Source organism: Cervus canadensis, chromosome 20, assembly GCF_019320065.1.
Source record: "Cervus canadensis isolate Bull #8, Minnesota chromosome 20, ASM1932006v1, whole genome shotgun sequence".
Taxonomy (NCBI): Eukaryota; Metazoa; Chordata; class Mammalia; order Artiodactyla; family Cervidae; genus Cervus; species Cervus canadensis.
Genome location: NC_057405.1, coordinates 10,634,633 through 10,656,660, shown reverse-complemented (window position 1 = coordinate 10,656,660; position 22,028 = coordinate 10,634,633). Strand labels below are relative to the sequence as shown.

Sequence of the window (22,028 nt, the reverse complement as noted above, 5' to 3'; positions counted from 1 at the left end):
CCATAACTTTGTGCTTTCTCATTCAGCATGGGTTCTGACACAGTTTGTATAAACATGTCAGTTCCCTCAGTTTCCTCTCAGAAACTTTTCCCAAGTCCGCTGCCCTCAGGCCCTCTTCCGGACCCTGAAATGGCAGGACCCAGCTTGCATCCTGCCCTGGAGCAGGGCGGGGGGAGGGGGGGGTCTCTCCTGTCCAAGCCTGAGCCCCTGCCTAACGCCCACTGTCCTGTCTGGGACCCTGTGTCTGCAGTCAATCCTGCATCCCCCACACTTATTCCCATTCCTGGTACCTATGAGCTGCTCTCAGCACTTACCAACCAGAAGATGCCCCTAGTCCTTCACTTCAAATTCACTCTGTCCTTCCCCTTAGCTATAAATTTGCTTAATGCATTCATTCCTCAAAAAAAGTTCCCTCCTTTGACCTAGATTTTTTTTTCCTCTAGCTATCTCCATTCTCTCAGCCAAACTTCTTTGTCTTTCCTTCCGTCTTTCCTCCCCTATTCTTCCTAAAGCCAAAATGCTATTAACGTGTGATGAGAAGTGCAGCTCACGCAGCCTGAAGTGTGCGTGTACCTAGCACACCACCATGTCGCCCTGCAGGACGGAGCACGGTGATGGGAAAGCTGAGGGGAGGCTCAAGTTCAGGGAGTCACGTTTCGATGAAATCCCAGCGTTGTGCAAAGGTGGCCTATGCTTGCAGCTTTCGCGTCTTCACTCTCCATCCACACCTTTGACCACTGCATTCGAGCTTCTGCCTTCTCTCATTCTCCTGAAGCTGCTTCCAATAAAACGATCAAGTAGTTCCTGGCTGAAAAACGCAGAGGAGACATTCTGGACTTGGCCGTCCCCACAGTACTGGACGCCCTCAGCCACCCTCCCGCTCCGGCTTTGGTTTCCAGGATGCTCCTCCTCCTCCGGCCTTGCCACCGCCATTCCCAGGCTCCTTCCCTCGCTCTCCTTCCTCTGCATGCTCCCCGCTAGTGTTTCCCAACCTTCTGCCCCTTTCCGGACCATCTCCGCTCCTCCGGCTCCTCGCAGTCTTCACCACCTTCTCGTACTTAACTTGCTGCGAGAACCTCCTCACTTCCGTTTGCTCTGAGAAACAGAAGGCAGGAAGCTAGCGCAGGAGGGTAGATGGGACCGAGTGCTGGGGTACAGCGAGGACTTGGGGCTGAGCAGATGTCCATAGCAAGCCCCCTTAGCTGGCGTCCTCCCAGCGAGCGCGGCCGCCCAGTCCAGTACAAAGTGGACCACAGGTTTTCCAGCACTGGGTGCCTGCCAGAGGCTGAGAGGGTTGTGGAAACGGTTGGGCCGTGAAGGCCGAGCCTGAGCACAGGCAGGGGTTAACGGCAAGCAGGAAGCGGCCAAGGGACCCGGGGCCACGTGAGGCTGCGGATGCCACCCACCTCCTCGAAGCCTCTGGCTCCCCTACACTGGCTACTGCCTGCTTCACGCTAATTCTGCATCTTGGGAAGACATCTCTCGTCACACACGCATCACACAGCCCTGTAATCATCCATTTAAAACCTGTGAGCCCAGCGTGGGACCTGCCTTTGAGTCTTCGCGGCTGCAGCACTAGCCCCGAACCAGACTCAGGGAGGCGAGGAAACTCGCTCAGTTTTCTGGTTGGCAAAGAGCGGAGCAAGTTTCACACGCGCGTGAGCCCTCGCTCTGAGACCTCAGTTCACACAACCAGCCTCAGGCATGTCCCCTGCTTGTCCCCAGTATTTTGTATACAGTTTCTTTTTTTTTTTTTTTCCTTTTTTTCTTCTTTATTTTCTTATACAGTTTCTTTAGATGCAGTAATATTTGCACATTAAAGCTATAGCTGTGGCATTTTCAAAATGCTGACTATATTTTATATTGTTCTAATTATAATGCATACCAGAAAAATTAAAGTCCCTTTAGTGGGTTTGAATAAATAAAAGTTACTTTAAATGGGGCAAATGCAAACTTCATCTAAATTTAATCAAGATGAAAATAAACATATATTCTAGGGAGTTAAAGAAGCCCTAGCAAATGTTCTTTCACAAATGAAATAGCTGAAAAAAACTCTTTGATTGTCCACTCCTAGAGGGCAGGAAGTGTGTTTACGGATTTAATCTTATGTATCCCTGATCCAGCACTGACTTAATAAGGATAGACCATTTGCTGAGAGAATGGAGACAGCACTAAGTGCCACTTTTGAGGAAATGCAGCACCATCTGCCTTGTCTTTGTAGTTTTAAGGCGCTAATTTTGTGGTTGGCGTCCCATTATCCTGCTGCCATTTGACAAAAATGAAAAGTAAGTTATTCTGCAAGATGAGTTCATGATTCACTTTCACTCACATTTTCTGAAAAAGGATCTTTTCAGTAGTTCACAAACAATCTCTTGCAATGGAGAGCATGCCTCTAAAAAGTACAACAGCGGGATACTTAACGATTGTGAATTTCAAGTAGAAATGATGTGCGCGTTTGTGAACTGGGTCACGATGTCATACGCTAGAGGAGCCTGTAAAATCTGTCTCTAACATTTTAAATCACATGCTAATGGGCATATCTACGCAGCCCGATTTTCTGAATTCATCTCTGCTTGTCTCATTTTATTTCTTGCTTGTCTCATTTTAAAAACCAGGGGCAGGTTTCCAGGCGTCCTGACCCTAAAACGGACAGTGAAGGGGAGAGAGGAGAGAGTGAGCACACGGGAAATACCGAGTCTCTAAGGAGGCATTCATTTTGTGTTCTATGGAACAAAAATAAGCCCCTAAAATCCACGTCACCTCAGGCAAAGTTTACAAAATACCAGAAGGATGCCAGTGACCCAATCCACCATCAGTTAAACTGGAAAAAATTAATTATTTGGTAAAGGACAGGAAGAGCCCGAAATATTTTTATCTACTCCAAAAAGAAATCAGGGTAACACTTCTAAATCAGAGACAGTCAGGGTGAACTAGATATACCTTTTTTCTTTTTAAAGGACCCCTAGCAACCCTTTCCTATCCATGGTTAGATTCACAACTGATTATAAGCTGGGCCTGAGGAAACAGGCAGACGACTGAAGGCATTAGAAATGTCACTGGTGATTTCCTCTTCTTTCCAATTAAAGGTATTGTATCGTACACAGGGAAGTAAGCTTTTCATCTCAAGTACGCAGTAGGGAGAAGCAAACCTGAGAAAACTGTGATGTTTTCATTAAGTATGGTTAACACAGGCAGAATATATTACTGCAAAAAGAGAACAAAGGAAATTATTTCCTTTCATGATAGGGAAAAAACAAAGTGATACAGCAGCAGGAACTGAAATAAACTGATACATTTAATAAAACGGAAAAGGAAACATACGGACCCACATGGAGAGAGAAGTCAGCTAGATACCTGGTTGAGAGATCTAGATCTAGGCTAAGACAAGCTTCTCTGCTTTCTTAAGGCCTCACTCAAGAAAGTGTTAAGTAGTTATACCTCTAAGACTATGTATGGGAAACTCCAGCATTTTTAAAAAAGTTTTATATCCAAAATTAAAAATAAGGAATAATCATTAAATTATGAGAAGTTTACACAAAATTTAGAAAAGGCAATGCAAAATTTAGGAATGCAATACCTTAGCCATAGGTGAAAACTGAATGAGTCAATGGAAGGAATGTTAAGTTGGAAGACAACATAAAGTACACTGATTTTATAAATCCATCATTGTTTTGTTATCTAAGTGAAGTACAGATCTGTTCTTCCTAATAGCAATGACTCTCCTGTAGCCAAGTTTAAGGTTTCTTCAACAAATCTAACAGGATATAGTCCTGGTGGCTTTTTTCCTTAACTGCTGAAATATATACTTAAAGAAAAAGGAGTAAGTCACCAGATAAATGAGGTCTTATCTGTATCGACATACAATAGCATACGCACTCATATCTAATGTTGATCTGGTACACAAGACCAGTAATTTATCCTCATTCACCCTCTTCCTTGGCCTCAATCTTCATTCATTAATTATTGAGCAATTAAATCCAGACAAGAGCCAGGTTTATTCAATAAAAATCAGTGAAATGCCAATAACTGAGGCACTACCCAGAGACGCCAAGACTACAGCTGTCTCCCTAGTTACTGAAGATAGCAGAAGGAAAAATGGGCAGAGTTCAGTGAATTTACTTTAAATGCAAGGGAGTATTTTGTTGGAGCAGATTTTAAACTAGAGAAGATTACTGAAAGAAACTGAGAAGTCTTCACTAGTGTACTTAAAAGTGATTGTTTCTTCCAAGTACAAACATCTCTAAGTTACTCTTAGTATTTATTTGATTTGACTATTCCTCTTTGTCCTTGACACAGAAACCTAATAAGTTCCATTTGGGTCACGAAATGAGTATCCTCCAACTGAGAGGAGATGCAACTTTCTTCCCTAATAGGCAAAGCTTTCAAAGGAGTACATATGAGGTTTTTTTCAATAACAGGATTGGAAACACAGGTTGATAATGTGATGTTAATAACACATGCCTCACAGGTTCCTTCTGTAGCAATGCAAAGGCATGAGAAGCTGGAAGTGGCATGTGGGTGTGAATGAGCCAAGACTGGCCCCGAGCAGGTACCGGCTGAAGCTGGGTGATAGGAGCATGGGATTCATTATATTACCTTCCAAAAAAATCAAATACAAAAAGAAGTAAAATAATCAGAACCCCCAAATAATTAGGAAGATACTCTAATTCACAGATAAAAGGGAAATGTTATTTTAGCCAGTAATTTAAACTTCTTCCCTCAATGCACAGCAGTGGCTCTGACCTGGATCTCTTCCCACCGCCACACCCATCCATACGGATTAACTGGGCTTTTCTTCACCTGCCCTGTCTTCGATAGACTGGCTCCTCCTCAGACAGCCCAAGGTGAAAGGAAAAGCAAAGGACCACAAGGAGGGCAGTACAATCCATCAATATGAAAAGCTGACAATCTGAACAATAGAAGGTTTGGTAGGAAAAGAGATGTAATGGGCCATTCATTTCCATTTCTGAAATTTTACCCCACTAATCACTCAGAAAGTCACAGAAAGGTCAATTACTTCCCCTTACACTGCTCTCTATAGAAACAGGTGCCCGGTAAATGAATGTGAATTAGCTACAACGGCATCCTTAGCTGAATCTTTCAGACACATGTGGCCACAACTACCAAAGCCTGACTTCTCAATTTATGAATGAATGTGTTTTGCAATAAATCCCACCCATGAAGCATGTTCTACCTGATATCCACAGAAGACCGTCAGCCACATATCCAGCGTGACAGGACAGGGAGCGGTCGAAGGACTGGACAAACGTCCACTTGTTCTTCTTGGGGCAGTACCGCTCCACGGTAGGCAGGACCTGACGCAGCTCGTTTCTGCCCCCGACCGCATAGAGGTATTCGTCCATGGCTCCCAGCACGAAATGCTCCCGGCAGTTCTTCATGGGCGCGATCTCGGCCCAGGAGTTACTGCGGGGGTCGTAGCGACAAGCGGTCCTCACGGCGCACGTCCGCCCGCTGGCGTGCTCGCCTTCCCCGCCCGCCACGAAGAGGAAGTCGCCCATGACCGCCACGCAGTGGTGGCTCCGCCCCACGGGCATGGGCTCCAGCTCGCTCCAGTTGGCCACGGCGGCCAGGAGGCCGCTCTCCTGGTCCACGGGGTTGAAGTACCGGAGCTCCTTGACTTTGCAGACCTCGCGCTTCTTCCCGCCGATGATGTACAGCGTGTCCGACTGGAAGCGCGGCCGGGTCCTGCGGGTCTGCCACACGGGCTGGGCGTAGATGCTCTGGTGGTACTCGAGGGCCTCGTTGACCAGCGCCGTGGCCGTCTCGCTGGCCTGGACCAGGGGGTGGGACAGGGCAACGGCGTGCAGCGTGTCCACGTCCATGAGGCCGAAGCGGACGTACTGCAGGAGTTGATCCAGGTACTGGTAGTGGCAGCTGTGCTCCAACCACCGCACGGCCAGCTGAAACAGGCAGGGAGGCGGGGAGAGCGGGGTAAGAGCGAGCCACCGCCAGGGGGCGCGCCGGCCTGGCCGCCTGTTCCCTCAGACCCTTCATGCTTTCCTTCTTTTCCTTACAACCCATGTACCACTCAAATATTGTGATACCCCGTGGAGGGATGTTTTCTTCCCTTTGTGCATCAGCAGAGACACAAAGAACTCAAAACACTGTTGGAGAGATTGGGAACAATGTTAAGTAAAATTGACAAAGACTTAAAAGTGTCACTGGGGGTGAACAGTAATTACTTTCCAAAAAATGAGAAGATGGTGGTGCAACAACCTGTTCTCTTGGGTTTTAGGCATCAGAGGCTTGATGCCCCCACCCGCACCCCCACCAGGAAATGTCAGCAGTGAACATGTCATCAATGTAAGCAACATATGTCAACCAGTGAGTCAAGGTGCTGAATCAGTGCGAGTAATGTGAGAAAATATGTGAGCATCTGAGACCAGAGGGTGTACTTGAGAGAAAATCAATATGACACTAGTAGCATGATTTAAAAAGAAAAAGGACTTTTTTTCCCCTGCTCCTTTGGTAGGTGTATCAGTCAGGAAGCAAGAGAAGAAAAGGAAAGATTGCAATCTATCAATTTTGTTTTTCCTCAATTAGTTTTCATTTTGAAGACAGTTGTTGTTTGCACTGTAAGAGACAGCAATTTGATAGAGCTATTTTCATAAAAACAGGATATAGAGGAAATTATCTTTGTATTATGGACACAAGAGCAGAATTTAATCCTAGTCTTTTTGTTTAGGTCTAGAAATCTTTCAAGAAGGAAAAAGTAAAAACTTTTGGCTACAGAAAAATAGAATTTCTTTAAACTAAAGCAGGCATTAAGTCATAAATAACAAAATTGAATAATAGTTTAGAAAACAATAGCAATAAAAAGTCAATTCATGATATGGAGCACTTAAAGTAAGTTAATTAATGTGACTTAATATTTAAGTTTGGCAAAGTTTGTCAAACACCAGTATAAAGAAGTATATCTAATAATTCCCGTCAACATATTTGATAGAAACCCAAGTCTTCTGCATTGCAGGTGGATTCTTTACCAGCTGAGGCACAAGGGAAGCCCTTTATTCTTAATAGTACCGATATTAAACTAAATCTCCTAAGCAATATAAATGTGGACCTGAAAGAATTAGCATAAAAAAATAAATAGAATACTGAATAATTTTACTGTGTTTTACTTGCTTTCTGACCAATGGAACTGGGGTTCTGGGCTTCCTTTTTCAGCTGATTCACTGCACTAGAGAAAAAACACCTACAGAGACAGAAGGAAATGTCATGGCCTCAGACCATTACTCCTTGACAAACATAAGCCAGGTTTTCATCATGGTGAAAAGGATTGCTAAACTCTCTGAAGCATTAGATAATTTCTGACTTGTATCCATTTGACAAACGGCCCCAAAAGGCAAGGCATATTGCGGGCATGTCTTTTTAGTTTTCCAGATGAAGAGAATGTAGCCAGTGAATCTGCTTCCAATATATGCTAAACTGCATCTCTTAATGAATAATGAGTGAAGAGAAATGGAAAAAGAATGTCATTGGCTGCCAGGCAGCCTACAGATGCCACACAGGCAGACACCACAGAGGGCAGATGAGTGACACTCTTTAGCTGTTTTTCCAGGAACTAGTATTTTTTTTTAATTTAAATAAGATACTAGCCTGATGAAAAAAATTACCTGTGTACAGTAAGACAGCAGTAATCAAAGACAGTGCAGTAGAAACAGGTCACTCATGAATCACCAGGTCTCTGCCAGAAGTGCAGAGTTTTCCCACAAGCAACATCCTGGTTTTCCTCCACCCTAATTTTAGAAGTTTCAAGAAATGGGGTCCAATTATTTCCCTGGGGAGATAATTCTACAACTTAATAAATGATTTTCCATTCTTTGTCCCACAGAGCTTTCAAAAGTTTTCAGAGATAAAGTCATCCCACTGAAGGTCACTCCTATATCAGGTAAAATTTTCTGAAACCTGATCCTTCATATTGCTCCTCATTTGAGCCATTCCAGCTGGTATTGCTTTGTTTTGTAACAAACTTCTCAGAATCCTTAAAGCCTAATGTTTTGCATCTTGCACATGGATACTACAGGAAAACAGCTCTGGAGAATTACCAAATAAATGCTCATGTCTCTATAGCCTCTTTTTATAGCACAGTGCTGCCCATTTAATTACTTTCCTCCTTCCTCATAAATCAGTTCTTCCTATGCCCTAATCAATCTTCCAGCCCATCTCCTAACACTGTCCAATCTCCCTTGATCTTTCTAGTGAACACTGTCACTTACTGTGTGAAAGGAACATAAGCCACAGCCAGGCTCTGCTTTTAAGAAAATTTCTAAGGAAACAAACGGGCAGTAGAGCAGTGACCACTGTGATATACCACAAACGGGCAGTAGAGCAGTGACCACTGTGATATACCACTGATTCATTTCTGGTTTTCTGCCTATTCATCACCCCTTACCTCACAAATATCATGAGAGGGTCCATGCTCAATTTCCCCAAATATTATGTATTACAGAAAACTTTGTGCACACACATTTAGTCTGCATTTTCTGGGCTCTTTTTCTTACTTACTGCCAATATGTCTAACTTCTCACATTTTTCATATAATTTTCACACATTTGTTATTTATAAATATTTTCAGACTACAGAGTCATTCATATCTGTTGGGTTTATCTTTTCTCCAGATCAAAGGTAAATATAACTTACAGTTCTGCCGAATTCAAACCAATCTCACCTAGATAGAGTATTAATGATAGATTTAAATCCAGTGCTTCTCAAACCTAACATGTGCATGAAGTACCTGGTCAGAATACACATTCTGATTCAGTAGGAGGAAGAGAAGGATTCCAAGTCCACGTTTCTAACCATCTCCCAGGTGATGTGCAGGCTGCTAGTCTATGAACCACATTTTGAGCAGGAAGGTTTTAGACAGATTCCCATCCGTGAGACTGTAAACTGCTGCTGAATTAGAGTAAACTAAGTCTGCTGTTTCAAATTTTAAAAAGCTTAAAGTCAACTGAAACTTAAGTAGGATGCTTTAATAAAGATACAGGGCATGTGTAGCTAATACTATGGGTAAGACAATGTGTTTTCTTTATAATAAGATATGGTGAAGATCTTACTATGGGTAAGACAATGTGTTTTCTTCATAATAAGATATGGTGAAGATCTTACTATGGGCAAGACAGCATACTTTCAGACCTTGGCTCTATAAATCAGCGCCTGATTCTGATGGCACAAAGGAGGCTATATAAACACTCTGCAGTTTTGCTTTTGCAATAATACATAAATAAAAGTGTCGTCATACTCAGTTTTTCCTTTGGTGACAACATAAAAGAGAAAAGTCACTGAAACTGTGGATAACTCTTACTTATCCAGATAATGGAAGAAATGGCAAAGAAAATCCAAACCAGTGGGCTACCTTAAAATCTCTTCTATACCATGAGCCTCACTGGAGCACTATCCATTGCCATGCTGAATGAAGGGCAAGGTGGTCCACACAATCCTGAAGCCCATTTAAGGTTTAGAATAGAAACTATACTAGGGCTTCCCTGGTGGCTCAGTCAGTAAAAAACCAGCCTGCAACACAGGAGACCTGGGTTTGATCCCTGGATCGGGAAGATACCCTGGAGAAGGAAATTGTAACCCACTGCAGTATTCTTGCCTGGGAAATCCCATGGACAGAGGATCTTGGCAGGCTACAGTCCATGGGGTTGCAGCATCAGACATGACTTAGGACTAAGCCACCCCACTAGAAGCTACACAGAAGGCCGATTCACCACTGGGCATCATGAAACACAAAGACCACAGGCAGCTCTGTAGTGTATTTTGGGGCTTATATTTGCAAATGTTTACTTAAGGAACTTTTGGCTTTTGGTGATACTACACCTAGAAAGCATAACTTAGGGAAGGGGAAAATCCTATTCTATCTTAGTACTCTGACACACCAACATTCCCATCACCCTAATTTCTAGAATATTTTAATTGGTGGGGGGTGGAGCATATAGTGAAAGTTTTATCTCTCACTCGCTTAGGTTGCAAAGACAGCAACAGTGGAAAAGAACACAAGGATTCAGGCTGGGAGGACAGATCAAAGACTACTTAGGAAACAGGGCATTAGGCGAGGTGTTTCCTAAACCATCTGAAACACAGGGACTGCCATGTCCAAAGACCACAGGCGATCTCCCAAGCACCTTGCCTAACCCAATCCATTTCATCTTGCCCTGATGGACAACTGTTTCTTCCTCAAAGGAGCATTTGCTACTGCTTATTCCAGTGTCAACATATCTCTCAGTTTCTTGATAAAAACAATGTCTAGCACATAGTAGGCAACAGACATTTGGTGCATAATGGAAAATTCTTTATAACTATTCTTAGGCTATTTCTCACATTTCTTTTGAACCAATGACATCAGATTCTGTATATATCCGTATCTGTCTATCTGTAGGCTTCCCCAGTGGCTCAGATGGTAAAGAATCCTCCTGCAATGTGGGAGACCTGGGTTCGATCCCTGGGTTGGGAAGATGCCCTGGAGGAGAGCATAGCAACCCACTCCAGTATTCTTGCCTGGAGAATCCCCATGGACAGAGAAGCCTGGAAGGCTATAGTCTATGGGGTCGCAGAGAGTCAGACATGACTAATCTATCTATCACAGGCTTTAATTTCCTATTTCATTATCTCATCTTTGTGGCTTTCCTATAAAGTCCTTAAAAGCTCTCAAAACTTCACAAGGCAGCATGCATTGCACTGGGCTTATTTATATATGGTCCTTGTTTTACTCCCTCCATGATTGGTCTGGCCACCTCTATTTGAAATTATTAGCAATGCAATGCACATTGCAATATGCTAATCCCTCAAATAAATTGTAAAATATCAGGGCAAGAAGAAACTTCTGAGTATGTTTGGTTCAAACTTCTAAATCTTATAAAGAGAAATCAAATCCGGACAAGTTATTTGACATACTCTAAGTCATACACCTGATTAATGGAAAAGCTGGAACCAGAAATGCCATTTTCAAATTATAAATATGTTCTATTATATCATATGATCATTATTCATCCATCAAAAATTATTTTAAGATAGAATCCAGGCACTCAAAACCAAACCCAACTTCTGTGTTGTCTAAATTAGAGAAAAAAGTCTGTTTTTTAAAAAATGCATGCTTTGCTTTAGATAGGTGAAAATGTTTTTCAATGACTCTCATTTATGGATTATTTTTGCATAAAAACCATGATTTAATGGTGCCAATTATAGAGTTTGCAAGTAAAGAACAAGTCTTTAGAGGAATGGCCTCCTCTGAGTATTGAACTTCTGTCTCACTTTTTAATGGGAATATTTATTTAAATTCTAGGTTATCCCCTGTTAACTAAACCTGGCTCAAAAATATATGGAAAATAGTCCCCTCCTTTTAGTTTTCTCAGTGTATCCCCACTGATTGCTATTCTATGAATAGAATATATAATACTAAATATAAAAGTATATAATTTTAAATTATGCAAAATTTTCTGATTCAATTAAAGTATGCAACCTATGTAGATGTATTTCACAAATATGTGAAATAAATGAACGGACGTCACATTCCTAACATAAGCCCTCAAGCTGTGATCCAAATTCCTTTACTGTTGCTCAAACACATGGAGATAGAAGCTGCTGTTTTAAAATATAAAATTCCTGATCCTCTGAAAGAAGCTGCTGTTTTGAAATCTATCTCTGCTTATATATGTCCACAGTACATGTACTGCCCAACATGACCCCCAAAACAACGCCAAAGCAATAAGAAATTTCATATTCACAGATTCTCTGGAAAATATATGAATTAGGAAGTTATCCCAAATCCAAGAATACACATCAATGCGCTCTTCCATAAAACTGTCTTTATATCTTGCAAGTATGTGTATTAAAATGACCTTTACAAAGCAGTTCTCATCAGATAAGTGATCGAGTATTTTTAACCAACAGTAACAAAAGATAAAGCCCTGTCGAAAGCAGTAACTCTTCCTTTCTCTTGGTTCACAAATATTCTTTTTCACTGGAGGATGTTCTCATCACAGAACGCATCAGCCAAAGCTGAGTAAGCAAGAAGCCGCATTTTTGCCCACAGTCCGACTCTACCCCCCTGGCCCGGGGCAGCTATAATGACTCTCATTCTAAAGCTTGGTTGCAAACTGCTTTGTTGATGGAGAAAACTGAGACCGGCCTTTTGCAGGCTCCCTGCTGTGAAGACACAAGTGTCTGTATCCTTGCCAGTCCTGTCATCCTACTGAGATAAGCCAGGGCACCCATCTCCCCTCAGTGACCGACAGGCAGCGCAAATTCCACACTCCTGCAAAGTCAGAAAGGAACAGAGGACGGGCATCAGAGCAAGTCAGCGACCACCTGGCCTTCCCGAAGCTCCACCAACTAACCTGGCATGTTAGAAGGCTGCTTGGGAAACAAGGAGTGGGGAGCAGAGCAGGTGTTAATGGAATGAGTGACGATGCACAGAGAAGTTTTCCCTTCTAACAGAGGATCAAGGATGCTCACCATCTTCTAATACACGGCCTCCGAGGGAAGCTGCGCTGACTGTTACATATGTTGTGTTCAGATACACTAATTCATGTTATTTTATAACGCCTTAAATTTCAATAAACTGTTAACACTTTAGCAAGATACCCTTAAAAATATTATACACAGTTTCTTCAGATGAAAAATGTGGACAGTTTCCTTCATGCAAGCGAACAGGTGTTGAGATTTGCCGTGTTCGACTACACAGAAGCTCATTTATTTAATATGGGTCATGTAAGCTCTAAATAGTGACATACTACACCAGAATGATAACTGACATAGAGGAAAGTTCGCATTAATAAATAAATGCACAGAATTTTTCAGCTTTATTCTCCTCTTTGAGATGAAATGAAAGATTTCTGTTCAAAAAGGCAACAATCCTATCCGAAAGCAGCAGAAACTAGGGACGTAAGATCAGAGTACGTTGCTCCACCAGAACAATGAAAATGTTACAATGGAGGAATATTAAACATTACAACAGTGCTCACTCGAGTGATATAATTAAAACTGTGTCAACATTTTGCTTGTAAAACAGTTTTCAAGGGAGGTTGTACATTAACCATTACAGCTGACTACAGACTTATATATGACACATAGGCTATTTTTTCCTCTGAGAAATATATTTCAATTGAATCAAAACTGATGAGGTCCCAGGTTCATATACTGTCAGAAAAAAAAAAAAAGACCTGGCAGATTTTAAATAGAATATTCAGCTTAGCAGGTATGGTAATAACACATATTCTTTCATTGTTCATTTAAAACTTGATGAAGTTGAAAGATTGACAAATGCTCTTACTTTCACCTTTAGCAAAAAATTTGTGCTTGATAATACTCTAGTTTCTCTTCAAATCATATATGTCTTTTGCCTTTTACTAAAGATATCTGTGGAAAAGAACAGTTATGAGGAGTTTTTTTAGAGACTTAAAAAAAAAAAAGTCATGATGTATACAACTTACCCTCAAATGGCTCAGAAGGAAAGCACACATGTGTGTCTCTCCCTCTCTGCCTAAATAGCTATTCTCCTACTAGATATTTATAGAGAGATAGATATCTAGAGATGGAGGCAGAGAACATATGATAAAGCAAATGAAGTAATTTGCTAAGAAATGAGCAAATCATATGGGTGTTCTTTACTATTCTTATTCTTGCAACTTTTCTCTAAGTTTGAAATTATTTTGAAACAGAAAATTGAAAGAACAAAAAAAGTGCATGTTAACCAGCTTTAATACACATTTGGCTCAAAAAATACATACTGCCAAGCATCAAAAGCAAGAGCCCTTGCAACCAAGGATGTCTCCCATAGACAGTGACAAACACACAGGACTGGAGGAACCACAGGAAAAGTACCCTGAGGCCTGCCCCATTTAAGTCCCAGGTATTTGTGAGGGCAAATACGAGGACTTGAGCTGTCCTTTGGTTCAGTCTTCTAACACAAGGCAATTTTTAAAAAGCTCAACATTCAGAAAACTAAGATCATGGCATCTGGTCCCATCGCCTCATAGGAAATAGATGGGGAGACAGTGGAAACAGTGGCTGACTTTATTTTTGGGGGCTCCAAAATCACTGCAGATGGTGACTGCAGCCATGAAATTAAAGATGCTTACTCCTTGGAAAGAAAGTTATGACCAACCTAGGTAGCATATTAAAAAAGCAGAGACATTACTTTGTCAACAAATGTCCATCTGGTCAAGGCTATGGTTTTTCCAGTGGTCATGTATGGATGTGAGGGTTGGACTGTGAGGAAAGCTGAGTGCTGAAAAATTGATGTTTTTGAACTGTGGTGTTGGAGAAGACTCTTGAGAGTCCCTTGGACTGCAAGGAGATCCAACCAGTCCATCCTAAAGGAGATCAGTCCTGGGTATTCATTGAAGGGACTGACGCTGAAGCTGAAACTCCAATACTTTGGCCACCTGATGCAAAGAGTTGACTCATTGGAAAAGACCCTGATGCTGGGAGGGATTGCCGGCAGGAGGAGAAGGGGACGACAGAGGATGAGATGGCTGGATGGCATCACCGACTCGATGGACATGAGTTTGAGTAAACTCCGGGAGTTGGTGATGGACAGGGAGGCCTGGCGTGCTGTAATTCATGGTGTCACAAAGAGTCGGACACGACTGAGCGACTGAACTAAACTGAAAGTATATATCAAAAAAACAAAAACACAAAAGTAGGAAAAAGAGATGAAGTTAGTATACCATGATATCTTTTCCATCTATAAGAACTAGCCACCAATTTGAGCTGATCTTTGAAAAGTCAATACAAAGAACAGCAAGAATACATGGCCAACACTGGACCAGTCATTTGGCATCTCATCTGTAAAATGAGTGAGTTGATGCCAGAGTCTGTTTATCTCTGGGATATATGTCACTTACGAATCCACCAAAAAGTAATATTTTAAAGTAGAATCCTCAAATACACACTACTATATGTAAAACAGACAACTAACAAGGACCTATGCTACAGGGTAGAGAACTGTATTCAATTTTTTAAAAAAAAAAAACCTAAAAGGGAAAGGAATCTGGAAAAAGAATGTTGTTGTTTACAGTCACTAGGTCATGTCTGACTCTGTGACCCTGTGAACTGCAGCACACCAGGCTTCCCTGTCCTTTACTATCTCCCTGAGTTTGCTCAAACTCATGTCCATTGAGTCGGTGATGCCATCCAACCATCTCATCCTCTGTCACCCCCTTCTCCTCTTGCCCTCAATCTTTCCCCACATCAGGGTCTTTTCCAGTGAGTTGGCTCTTCACATCAAGGGGCCAACGTATTGGCGCCTCAGCTTCAGCATCAGTACTTCCAATGAATATTCAGGATTGGTTTCCTTTAGGATTGACTAGTTTGATCTCCTTGCTGTCTAAGGGGCTCTCAAGAGTCTTCTCCAACACCACAGTTTGAACCCATCAATTATTCAGTGCTCAGCCTTCTTTATGGTCCAACTCTCACATCCATACATGACGACTGGAAAAACCAAAGTCTTGACTAGATGGACCTCTGTTGGCAAAGTGATATCTCTGCTTTTAATACACTGTCTAGGTTTGTCATAGCTTTTCTTTCAAGGAGCAAGCATCTTTCAATTTCATGGATATAGTCACTGTCCACAGTGATTTTGGGGCCCAAAAAAAGAATCTGTCACTGTTTCCACTTTTTCCCCATCTATTTGCCATGAAGTGATGGGACTCGATGCCATAATCTTCATTTTTTGAATGATGAATTTTAAGCCAGCTTTTCACCCTCATCAAGAGGCTCTTTAGTTCCTCTTCACTTTCTGCTGTTAAGAGTGGTATCATCTGCACCTGAGGTTGTTGATATTCTTCCCAGCAATTTTGATTTCCGCTTGTGGGTGTGTATATATATATATCTGAATGACTCTGCTCTACAAGTGGAAGTAACACAGCACTGTAAATCAACTGTACTTAAAAAATAATAATGAATTGTTTTTATTTCCCAAACAAAGGAAAGGAAAGAGTTAACCAAATCCAGCACAAAGAGTCCCAGGCAGGATAAACCCAAGGAGGAGCACCCCAGGGCACATAGTAATCAAAGCGACAAAAATTAGAGACAAAGATAAAATGTTAAAAGCAACAAGGGAAAAAAAAGACAAATAACATACAAGGGAAATCCCATAAGATTATCAGCCAATTTCTCAACAGAAACTCTATAAGCCGGAAGGTAATGGAATAATATATTCCAAGTGATGAAAGGGAAGAACCTACAACCAAGAATTCTCTATCCAGCAAGACCTTCAATCAGATTTGATAGGGACCCTTTCCAAACAAAAATTTGATAGGGACCCTTTTCAAAAGCTTTCCAAACAAGCAAAAGCTAAGAGAATGCAGCACCGCTAAATCAGTTTTACAACAAACACTAAAGGAACTTCTCTATAGTCAGTAAACTTGACAAGAGAAGGAAAAGGTCTACAAAAAATAAACCACAAACAATAAACAAAATGATAATAGGATCATACATATTGATAATTACCTTAACTGTAAATGGATTAAATACACCAACCAAAAGACATAGACTGGATGGTGATAAGAAAGCTGGAGTAGCAATACTCTTATCAGCCAAAATAGACTTTAAAACAAAGACTGTTAGAAGAGACAAAGAAGGATACTACATAATAATAAAGGGTTCAATCCAAGAAGAATATACAACAATTAAAATCCATATGCACCCAAGAATAGGGGCACCTCAATATGTAAGGCAAATACCAACAAAATAATGAAGTATTTTTAATTAAAATTTTGAAAATTTAAAAACATAAAGCAGAAACATCCAAAATTTCTACAGGTAGGAAAGACAATCAAAGCTAATCACTGTGTCTAGTATCCAAGCCACAGATTTCCATAGCACAAATGGTTTTTTATAAATATCTTCTCAGAACAATGAAGTGACGGCTTTTGTCTATAATTCTGAGCTCACCAGAAACATACACCTGTGTTTGGCAGGTCAAAGTGCATGTGTACACAGGCCCACACAGAAATGAAATGATCTCAGCCAAGAACACACATTTCAAACTTGTAAGGCGGCTGCTTCCAGGTGTTATTTATTTAAAATCCCAGAATGAGATTTTATTTAGAAATGAAAATATTTAATAAACTAGTCACGTAAAGTTTTACTTCAGGAGAGGCTTTAAATATACCATCCCCATATCTAAAACATACAAAGTTTTTTAGGTGGGAAGAATGTCCCTCAGGACAATAAAGACAATCAACATCACCAATGCAGGAAAAATGAAACCCATTCCTGGTCTATTCACACTTAGCAAAATATAAGTACATTTAGAAAATAGCTTCTTATACTTGACTTAAATGGTCTAATAATGGTCTGAGCCAAAAGATAATACTCATCTATTAACTGCCGATGGCATCAGAGTATCACCTGATACTAGATTGATGGGTGAAACTTCTAAGTAAGGTATTAGTGATGCACATTTATATATAAGTAAGATATTAGTGATGCATATTTATATACGATGTCATTCTGGAAGTAAAAGGGACACTGCATGCGGTGGTGAGATATTAAGCTTATATTGTCAGAACAACGCAGGAAAATCGGAGAAAATTGGTCAAAGAAGAAAATCCTACGGTATCCTGCTGGCAACAGGGAGCAGAAGTGACCCTCCCTGGGTCACACCATTTCACATCATCTCCCAGGTACTGCAGGCAATGAGGGTGCATTATCAGGGTGAAGTCAACTGAAAGGACAGGGAAATTCTGATGCTTTTTTCCGACCGCTAACTGGTACATGCCCACGGAGGTGAATGTCACACAAGGGAAAGGAGAAAAGGTTTCTTAACGTATCTGAGCGTTTATGAAAAACACAAATATACTGAGCCTAGGTCTCATCATCTGTAAAACAAAGATGATGTTATTTACGTCACAGTGTCCACATAGGACTGAATGAGATAACATGTGAGAGTGCCTGGAAAACTATGACATTTAGACAATAAACAGAATTATGATGACGGCAATGAGCCACCAAGAGATGGAGCAAATTCTCAGTTCAATTATCCTTCTGAATTCACGTTAAAGCCAGCACATTCTGACAATTTTTACATAAAAAAATGTTGTGCAACATTGACATAAGTTTTGAGAGATCTCTAGAGATGATAAGGAATTTGCTACACTATTAAAATACTTCACACTATAAAATGATAGTAAAATCACAGCAGATAATCTGTTGCAGATTAAAATCTAGCCCTTAAAATGAGCCTATTTCTGCACCAATGAATTCAATAATTCTAACCCAGTAATTAAAGTTACAGGATTTTTGTTAAATTTCAAGTAAGAGAAAAACGAATGAGTGTATGAACAAATGAATGAAAAGAGAGACACAGACATAAACTTAGTTGTCTCTGCATAACAGTCAGTATATATTCACTTTCTTTACTTGGTTTGAATGTCCCATTAAAAATATTTGAATTCAAGTCCATCAGTTCCCTTAAATCTCAACTCAGTTAACTTAGTGCAAGGAAATTATATGTATACACGAATCTATCTGACTTGAGAAAACTAAAATAATGATTGATTAAGTTGATTACTTTCTTCTTTTTTTGGCTCTGGGATAAATGATATAATCATGAATCTTTTAGTATTTTTATTCATCCATTCCTCAATTTATTTTTTTTAAATTTGTGTTTCTTTTATGATAAACCAAGAATTTCCTTACTTTATTGTGCAGTCTGTGGGATATTAGTTCTCTGACCAGGAATTATACCTGCACTGGAAGCAGGAGTTTTAACCACTGGACACCAGGGAAGTCCCTTCAATTTCTTATTGAGTGTCCATTGTGTGCCAGGAACTTACCCAGTGAGAAGGAAATTCTCACACTCTCTCTCTCTATATATATATATATATACACACAGTCTTACTTGCCATTCATTTCCAAGTTCTGTTAGTCCCATATAACTCAAGCCTTACTCTTGACCTCAAGTGTCTTAACGTATCCCTGTAAAATATACTCACGGAGTATGGAATTCAGTTCAGTTCAGTCGCTCAGTCGTGTCCGACTCTTTGTGACACCATGAATCGCAGCACGCCAAGCCTCCCTGTCCATCACCAGCTCCCGGAGTTTACTCAAACTCATGTCCATTGAGTCAGTGATGCCATCCAGCCATCTCATCCTCTGTCGTCCCCTTCTCCTCCTGCCCCCAATCCCTCCCAGCATCGGGGTCTTTTCCAATGAGTCAACTCTTTGCATCAGGTGGCCAAAGTATTGGAGTTTCAGCTTCAGCATCAGTCCTTCCAATGAACACCCAGGACTGATCTCCTTCAGGATGGACTGGTTGGATCTCCTTGCAGTCCAAGGGACTCTCAAGAGTCTTCTCCAACACCACAGTTCAAAAGCATCAATTTTTCGGCACTCAGTTTTCCTCACAGTCCAACTCTCACATCCATACATGACCACTGGAAAAACCATATCCTTGACCAGACAGACCTTTGTTGGCAAAGTAATGTCTCTGCTTTTTAATATGCTATCTAGGTTGGTCATAACTTTCCTTCCAAGGAGTAAGTGTCTTTAATTTCATGGCTGCAATCACCATCTTCAGTGATTTTGGAGCCCAAAAAAATAAAGTCTGACACTGTTTCCACTGTCTCCCCATCTATTTCCCATGAGGTGATGGGACCAGATGCCATGATCTTAGTTTTCTTAATGTTAAGCTTGAATTAGGGGAAGAAAAATCCTACAATTTTAGAAGCTTCAGTCTATTGTAGGCAGATTTTCAGACACAAGCAAAAACCATCTTTTAATGTTGCCATGTCCCTTATGGGTGTTTTAAATATTGCTGGTACATTTAAACATTTTAAAGTTTGTTTTGTTTTGTTTTAAAGCTGTTTAATTTGTAAACATGCCCTGGAGCATCCTGAGAGCATCAAGCCTTTGAATATTTCTTTATGAACTGATTCAATAATAATGAATCAATTACAGTTTCACTGGCACATACACTCCCCACCTGAAATGAAACCTTTAATGACCAAAAGGAGCTCACGGGCCTAAGCAGCTGCCCCAGGTCACAGACACAGAGACAGTCAAATCCCTCAAATAAGGGTACCGTGATGAATTCGATATTCAGGAGGTACTTAAGCTGCAGGTAAGGGTTAATGTTGGCAGTCTCCAAAGAAAAAGAAAAGAATCCTCAAAGGTTAAACATTAATTTAGAGCTGAGAGCACAGTGATTGGAGTGGGGAACCCACTATCTGGAGCACATGACTAAACATAGTCAGGGGCCAGCCTTTATTATCAGGGGATAATAAGTGGTGGGCTGGGGTACCAGGGCCTACACTCAGTAAGTTGCAAAGAACACACCTAGATGCCATGCTGACCACTAAACCCCCTTCACCATGTGAATTTCAGCCTGGCTACTAATGTGTGAAAAAGATACTTCACACTGCACTTTTCACCTTCATTTCATCACAGTATAAATAATGGGGAACACGGAATCCTCTATTTATACCCTGAAGCACCTGTGAATATAATATAAAAGTGATATTTTTTTCAAAAAAGATACACTCTTTTCAGCACAATTATGATTTTTTTTGAGTGGAGGAGGTGACTTAGAAAGCCAATCTGCAATAGCCATGTATGGAAAATGGATAGTTACATATAGATGTAGTTATGTAAAGATTGAGTGCTGAAGAATTGATGTTTTTGAACTGTGGTGTTGGAGAAGATTCTTGAGAGTCCCTTGAACTGCAAGGAGATCAAACCAGTCCATTCTAAAGGAAATCAACCCTGAATGTTCATCGAAAGGACTGATACTGAAGTGCCAATATTCTGGTCACCTGATGCAAAGGCCGACTCATTGGAAAAGACCCAGATGCTGGGAAAGATGGAAGGCAGGAGGAGAAGAGGGTGGCGGAGGATGATAAGGTTGGATATCATCACCGACTTAATGGACATGAATTTGAGTAAACTCTGGGAGATAGTGAAGGACAGAGAAGCCTGCGTGCTGCAGTCCGTGGGGTTGCAAAGAGTTGGACATGACTTAGTGACTGAACAGTGACAATGGAAAATTGGGTGTGTGGGGAGCCAGGCCCAGTGCAGGAGAACCAGCGGCTTGACAATCTCAGAAAACCTATGGGGGGAGGGCTGCAGCGGGCGAAGGAAGGAGCACCAGGAGGAATGACCATTAGCTGTGATCCTGAGAGAAGAAGCATGTTTCAGTCCCATGGCCTGGCGTCCAGAAGGAAATCTGGAAGTATTTGCTGAAGGAGAAAAACATTTTTTTTTTTTTTTGGTTAGCAAAGAAAAAAAAAAAATTTGCTGAAGGAATTATGAGAGACTGCAATATGAAGAAGTCACAGACCCAAGACATCGTGACCACATTCGGAGGAACAATGCGTTGAAACAACAAGGGGGACCTCGAAGGTGGAGACAGAAGGGCTGAAGAGGAAAGGGAACCTGGCACCAGTAAGCGAGCCCAGCCCTGGGAGCAGAGGCCAGGAAGTGAGGTGTGAGACACTCTGGGTCCCTGTGACGGGGACACCACTGCTGAGGGGATGCGGTCCCAATGAACGGAGGCACCACGAGCGCGCGGCTCTGGAGTGTGGCGGGGAGCTCATAAGGACACAGAGCAAGTTCTTTATCTTTAGGTATAGTTTTCCACAAAGCGTTCAGCAGGCTGGGGGAAGGTAGAAACACAGTCAGGCTTCGACCAAAAACGATTTGAAATAATGCCATACTTAAAAAAAAAATTTTTTTTTTTTTTTTGCTTTAGTCTCATTAATTTGCAAACAGAATAAATCTAAAAATAAAAGATAGATACCTTGTTTTGGGGTGAAATGTCCTATAGATATCAATTAGGTCTAGCTGGTCCATTGTGTCATTTAAAGTTTGTGTTTCCTTGTTAATTTTCTGTTTAGTTGATCTATCCATAGTTGTGAGTGGGGTATTAAAGTCTCCCACTATTATTGTGTTACTATTAATTTCCTCTTTCATACTCGTTAGTGTTTGCCGTACATATTGCGGTGCTCCTATGTTGGGTGCATATATATTTATAATTGTTATATCTTCTTCTTGGATTG

The 22,028-nt window shown here is 41.1% G+C and overlaps 1 protein-coding gene and 1 pseudogene across 9 annotated transcripts in view; one reads left to right on the top strand and one right to left on the bottom strand.

The window, feature by feature from the left end:
- The window catches only part of KLHL32 (kelch like family member 32), a 208,400-nt gene that overhangs the window by 30,062 nt on the left and 156,310 nt on the right, over nucleotides 1-22,028 (bottom strand). For 7 of the 9 annotated variants that reach the window (XM_043439171.1, XM_043439173.1, XM_043439174.1 and 4 more), the window contains one exon: nucleotides 5,195-5,921. The exons of the other annotated variants lie outside the window; for them this stretch is intronic. In XM_043439171.1, the coding sequence (XP_043295106.1) occupies nucleotides 5,195-5,921 (727 nt within the window). The remainder of the gene's footprint in view (nucleotides 1-5,194; nucleotides 5,922-22,028) is intronic. 9 annotated transcript variants of the gene reach the window in all.
- LOC122422955 lies at nucleotides 13,330-13,439 on the top strand (annotated as a pseudogene).